This window comes from Bison bison, unplaced genomic scaffold (genome assembly GCF_000754665.1).
Source record: "Bison bison bison isolate TAMUID 2011002044 unplaced genomic scaffold, Bison_UMD1.0 scf7180017864376, whole genome shotgun sequence".
Taxonomy (NCBI): Eukaryota; Metazoa; Chordata; class Mammalia; order Artiodactyla; family Bovidae; genus Bison; species Bison bison.
The window spans coordinates 9,140,512-9,146,570 of NW_011494948.1; the positions used below are offsets into that span (position 1 = coordinate 9,140,512).

Consider the following 6,059-nt stretch of genomic DNA (forward strand, 5'->3'; position numbering starts at 1 on the left):
GAAAAAATAATTGTAACAAAATTAATTAGCTAGATTTGAAATCTTTCACTCCTAACCTGATCTGGAGATAGGAAATTTGAAACAGTTGTTATCAATAACACCTTGACCCGATTATAAATTCAGGAAGTTCACACCAATTTCTTAATCAGTTGAGAAATAAAACAAAAGATGGTCTGAGCTCTTTGTATCAGTGTGGCTTTCCCTCCAATTCTGAAAAGGGATAATGCAATCAATGACTTCCACTGTGACTTTCTCCTTGATATATATATATATTTTTTAAAAAAGCTCCATGCTTAAAAACAACTATTAGAAATTTATATATACATACCATGATTTTATACTTTCTATCTCATCCACTACATATATCCAGTATCTACAACAGTATCAGGCACTTCACAGTCAATATTTGTTGAATGGATGGTGGATGGATGACTGGATGGATGGATAAATGGATGGAAGCTATAAAATGAAAGGCTGATCCAAATAGTAAGGATGAAAAATACATGTGCAGTTTTTTTCTCCATTTCTTCTTCAATGGGTAAAATAAATATAAAATGTTAAACACTAAAGGAATAGTAATTCAGAACTAGAAATAGCTTATTTTATTAATTTTGGTATAACACTAGGTACAGTACAATTAATATGCTGCTTTGTCACAGAAATTAATCAGCACTAGTATATGGTTTAAATTATACAGAACCATACTGTTAAATATGTGCATATTCTTTTTGGCTGTCTTAAAAATAAACCCCAAAAATGTAAATAAATACCACCTGGTTCATTTTTACCACCCCTTGGAAGAAGATGGAATAATTGTCATATGTTTTTGAGTTTATGTTTAGCAGATTTATACTACATATATGTATGTTTTTTTAAAGACCAACAGTCACAAGATTCTGAAGAGCTATACATTATTGAGCTAGGTTAATGCCCTTGGATTATATGGGACTTTTCCTGAGTCAGTATTCAAATCTGGAGAGAAGAACTGGGTGACATTCAAGTCTTTCTTTCTGATTCTGTCTTTCTTAGCTACCAATCAACTCCCATCTCTTTCTACTCAATCCTTCTCTCCACTCTCCCCTTATCTATCATCTCCCTTTCCCATTCTATCATTACCATTACTCCATTTCCTTCCTTCCCACTCCCACCGTAACCTAAAGGATGACAATAATCAATCAAGGTGGAGAGAACCATGATGATCATTTACTACTACTCCCCCACCAGTCAAAGCCCAGTCATGAGAAGGAGATGAAGGTCATGCACCCACATATTGCTTAGCACCCACACTTGCTTGAGTTTTTATTTGTACCTTCTTCCAGTTAGTTGGATTTTACCACTTGATTAATGTTTTCATGACCAGGAATGATTTAAACATTCTTCTAGTATTTCTTTCAGTTGCTATAAAAATCAAAGCATTCTCTCTTTGTGCTAACATTTGCAATTACATTTTAATATCACTGACATGGCAGAAATGTATAATAAAACCTACCACGTGACTAGGTTTACACAGTTGCCATGGTTCTGGATTTCCAGTCAATACAGATCTAGGAATTCCTCATTCCTTGACCATTTACTTTGCGTCCTAGGACACAATCCTTCAGGTAAACAACTCCTTATTTCTTTATTCAGCATCCCATCTTTCAACATTGCAGAGGCCCATGGATTAGAAGGGCCATCAACTAATACAGAAAATGGGTTTACACCTTCTGATTCAACACCAGAAACTGCTTGTGTCATATGGAAGACCTCTATATCAGAGCAATTCAGATTCTACTTGTGATACCTAAGGTAAGGAGCCTCCTGACTCCACACTGATGTTGGAATTTTATAAGAAGTAGAATGTCTAAATCTCATTCCAATCTGTCTTTGTAAATATTTATTTTAACCAAAATCTTGATAAATAAGTACAAATAAAACAAGCTTGTTTTTTATATCCAAAAAATGAGACTGAATTTCTTTAGTCACTTTTAGTTTCTCTCAAGGTATTATTATAATAAAATACACACCAAAACTTTGATCTGCTTGGTAGCTCTGTTTTGATTCTGAAGTGACTCTGGTACTCATCATAGCAAGTTACATGGGACACAACCATATTTTTCAGGGATTATGAAAAGAGGAAAATTGTGAGTAAATGTTTCAGAAATAAATTTCTAATTTCCTGTAATTAAGTTTTGATTTCAGAAGGGAGTTCTTGTAAGGCTGCAACATGCTTTACTGCTACAAAAATGTTTCATTCAGCTGCCATTATAAATTAATAAGGTACCTTTTCATTAGAGGATCAGGTTAACATGGCAATTCTACACATATTAAATATTTAAGGACTCAAAATTATATCAAAATCCTTTCTGAGAATATAGGCTTTCAAGGACTCTGATTTTAGTACTATTTTTCTTTATTCATCTGCAAAGTTCACTGGGACACTTTTGAGGAAGCCATATTTTTCTTCCATATGTTAACCATCATCCATATATGCTTTTTATTCCAAATGTCCTTGAGAAATGCTACTCAGTACTACAAGCATGGATGAACAGAGGCTCATGTTGCTTCAAATGTCTCCTGAATCTGTAAAGCTGGGGAAGTCCAATTGTTCACTTTAGAATGGCACAACCATCTTACTGGAAAAGGAGCTCTGTCTCGTGGAAAGTGATGGGTAGACTTCTGAAGGACAGGTAACCCCTGAATTCTTACCTGAACTACAGCTTTGCAGATGAACTTCCATCTGCCAGATTCTTCCATCTAAAGCCTTCCTTTTTCACCACAGAGAATTCTCCTTTTTATCCACAGCCTCTCAGCTTTCACATTTGAAAGGACTCCAAAGGGACAAAGCAACCCTTTGCAGTTCAACCTTGATTTAATGAACTGGCAGGGTAAGCCTCACTCAGATGGAAGTGGTGGAAGCACCTGCAATATAGATTTCAGAATGTGTTCATTTGAAGTATTGGGGAAAAAAATCCAAGGACCATGAAATTACTTTTGACTGAAATATGAAGTCTCCAGAATAACCAAATTTATACCACATAATACCTTGAGGATTTATTTCAAAATGTACTGAGATGCAAAAAATTTAACTTTTCCTCTAAGAAACATTCATTTATCAATCTTCCTCGAACTATTGTTTTTCTTTACTAGATAGAACCCTTCAAACACTTGGATAGAAGAAATGTACCTCATCAGTCATGACACTCTGTTTTCTATTGAGTACTATGCACAAATCCTGGAAATAAATAGATAAAAACATCCCAAGTGGATACTTGTAGGGCCAGTTAGAGTTTCCTGGAGCACACATAACTGTGAGATTTTCCCTTCCTACAGTCCTTTGTGTGCCATTTTCCTGGCCTTTGAACCAAAACACAGTCCTTGCCATGCCTTGAACGTTGCGGGGGCCCTCTCCTCCAGTTGGTGAAGGTCACAGGTTCACCGCCAATCCACTCCCAGTGGCCAGCACGCACTTGGTCATTCAAACCTGACATGAACCAAAGAAGGGTGCCAAATGATTTTTATTACGTTTACAACTGGATGTCATATCAACCCACTGTTCTAAGCTCAGTAATCACATGCAATTGTGAGCCTACATTCTAAAGCATGGACTGGGACCTGGGAATCCTCTAAGACACCCTGAGACTATAAGGCTTTGGTGTAAGGCCAGGTAGGAATCCAAATCCTAGCTTCACCACTTGCTAGGTGAACATACCTGGGCAGGTTATTTAACCTCTCTGAGTTCTCCAAGTATTAGTTTTCTCATCTCAGAAATGTATATCTAAGTAGAACTAGCTCTATGTTGAGGATTAAATAAGATAATGCACATAAAGCTCATGACATAGAAGTGTTAATAAATGGCACTTATTATTCATACTTCCTACAGGCAGAATACCTGTCACAGGGAAACAGATATACTCCTGTCTATTTATCTTCCTTGTGATTCTTGGGTATCATATTTGAAAGTAGCTTATTAAGTATTATTTTTAGTCTGGAGCTTAAGATTTTTTTAATCTGCTACAGTTCTAATAAAAAGCAGCTTTTCTCAATTTGCCTCTCTACTCCCACTGGCAATTTTTTTTTTTCAAATTACACTTCAATGTTACAAAGCTCTTAAAATTTTTCTTAAGGAAGCATTCCTGGGATGAATTGAGAGAGTAGCATTTGATGTATATATACTGTGCTGTGTTCTGTGCTATGCTTAGCTGCTCAGTCGTGTCCAGCTCTTTGTGATCCTATGGGACTGTAGCCTGCCAGGCTCCTCTGGCCATAGAATTCTCCAGGCAAGAGTACTGGAGTGGGCTGCCATGCCCTCCTGCAGGGGATTGTCCCAACCCAGGGGTCAAACCTGGGTCTCCTGCATTACAGGTAAATTCTCTACCACTGAGCTATTAGGGAAGCCCCCATATACATACTGCTGCTGCTAAGTCACTTCAGTCGTGTCTTTATTTATCTTGGACTCTGTGCGACCCCATAGATGGCAGCCCACCAGGCTCCCCCATCCCTGGGATTCTCCAGGCAAGAACACTGGAGTGGGTTGCCGTTTCCTTCTCCAATGCAGAAAAGTGAAAAGTAAAAGTGAAGTCGCTCAGTCGCGTCTGACTCTTAGTGACCCCATGGACTGCAGCCCACCAGGGCTCGTCCATCCATGGGATTTTCCAGGCAAGAGTACTGGAGTGGGGTGCCAATACTACCATGTTTAAAATAGCTAGCTAGTGGGGAGCTGCTATAATACAGGGAGCTCAGCCCAATGCTCTGTGATGATCTAGATGGGTGAAATGGGGGTCCCTCAAGAGGGAGGGGATGTATACACACAGCTGATTCATGCTGTTGTACAATAGAAACTAACACAACATTGTAAAGCAATTACACTCCAATTTAAAAATAATAAAAAAAATTTTCCCCTCGTCATTCTCTTTTAGAATAGAGATTAAAATAATAGAATAAAAAAAAAAAAAAGAATCCTGTGCAATAGGATTACCTGGCAGCTCACAAACCAAATTTGACTGTGAAAATGGTCTTTGTTATGCAACATGTAACCTTCTCCCCACTGGTTCTCATTTGATATTTTGGGGTAGAATAAAATGAAGTACTCTTGATTGGGAATGACTTGTCTCCTTCTGGATTGTTTCTGTGAATTACTGATCAGGTGATGCTACGCCCCAAAACTTTGTGGGATTAGAAAGTTGACATCAGTCATTGTGGACATAGAGAAGATTTATCTTCCAGCCTTCACATAATACTCTCAGATGACTTCAGAATTACACACTCACTGAGTATCACAGAGAATTTAAGAAGCCGAGTGGGTTTATTAGTATTTCCTTAAATACAGTGTCTTGAAGAGATGGTGAGAATATTTACTTTAGTACATCCTGAGAATTCTGTTTCTAAAGTGGCTTGAAAAGATTTGTGACTACTGTTAAAATTGTAGAAAATATTAAAACTTTAGAAAAAAAGGATAAAATTAGGATTAGCTATAATTCTTAACCAGAGATAAAAAAATATTTCTAACTCTTTGGCTTATTTCTTTTTATGTCAATAAAAGAATGCCACTTCATGGCAGATAGATGGGGAAACAGTGGAAACAGTGGCTGATTTATTTTTCTGGGCTCCAAAATCACTGCAGATGGCGATTGCTGCCCTGAAATTAAAAGACGATTATTCCTTGGAAGGAATGTTATGACCAACCTAGACAGCATATTAAAAAGCAGAGACATTACTTTGTCAACAAGGTCCGTCTAGTCAAGGCTATGATTTTTCCAGTGGTCATGTATGGATGTGAGAGTTGGACTATAAAGAAAGCTGAGCACAAAAGAATTGATGCTTTTGAACTGTGGTGTTGGAGAAGACTCCTGAGAGTCCCTTGGACGGCAAGGAAATCCAACCAGTCCATCCTAAAGGAGATCAGTCCTGGGTGTTCATTGGAAGGACTGATGTTGAGGCTGAAACTCCAATACTTTGGCCACCGGATGCGAAGAGCTGACTCATTGGAAAAGACCCTGATGCTGGGAAAGATTGAGGCAGGAGGAGAAGGGGATGACAGAGGATGAGATGGTTGAATGGCACCATCGACTCGATGGACG

The 6,059-nt window shown here is 37.9% G+C and overlaps 1 protein-coding gene across 4 annotated transcripts in view; it reads right to left on the reverse strand.

The window, feature by feature from the left end:
- Nucleotides 1–579: 579 nt before the first annotated feature.
- Nucleotides 580–6,059, reverse strand: part of FREM1 (FRAS1 related extracellular matrix 1) — a 217,979-nt gene continuing 212,499 nt past the window's right edge. For all 4 annotated transcript variants that reach the window (XM_010857025.1, XM_010857026.1, XM_010857024.1 and 1 more), the window contains one exon: nucleotides 580–3,463. In XM_010857025.1, coding sequence (XP_010855327.1) covers nucleotides 3,264–3,463 — 200 coding nt within the window. In that variant the 3' untranslated portion in view covers nucleotides 580–3,263. The remainder of the gene's footprint in view (nucleotides 3,464–6,059) is intronic.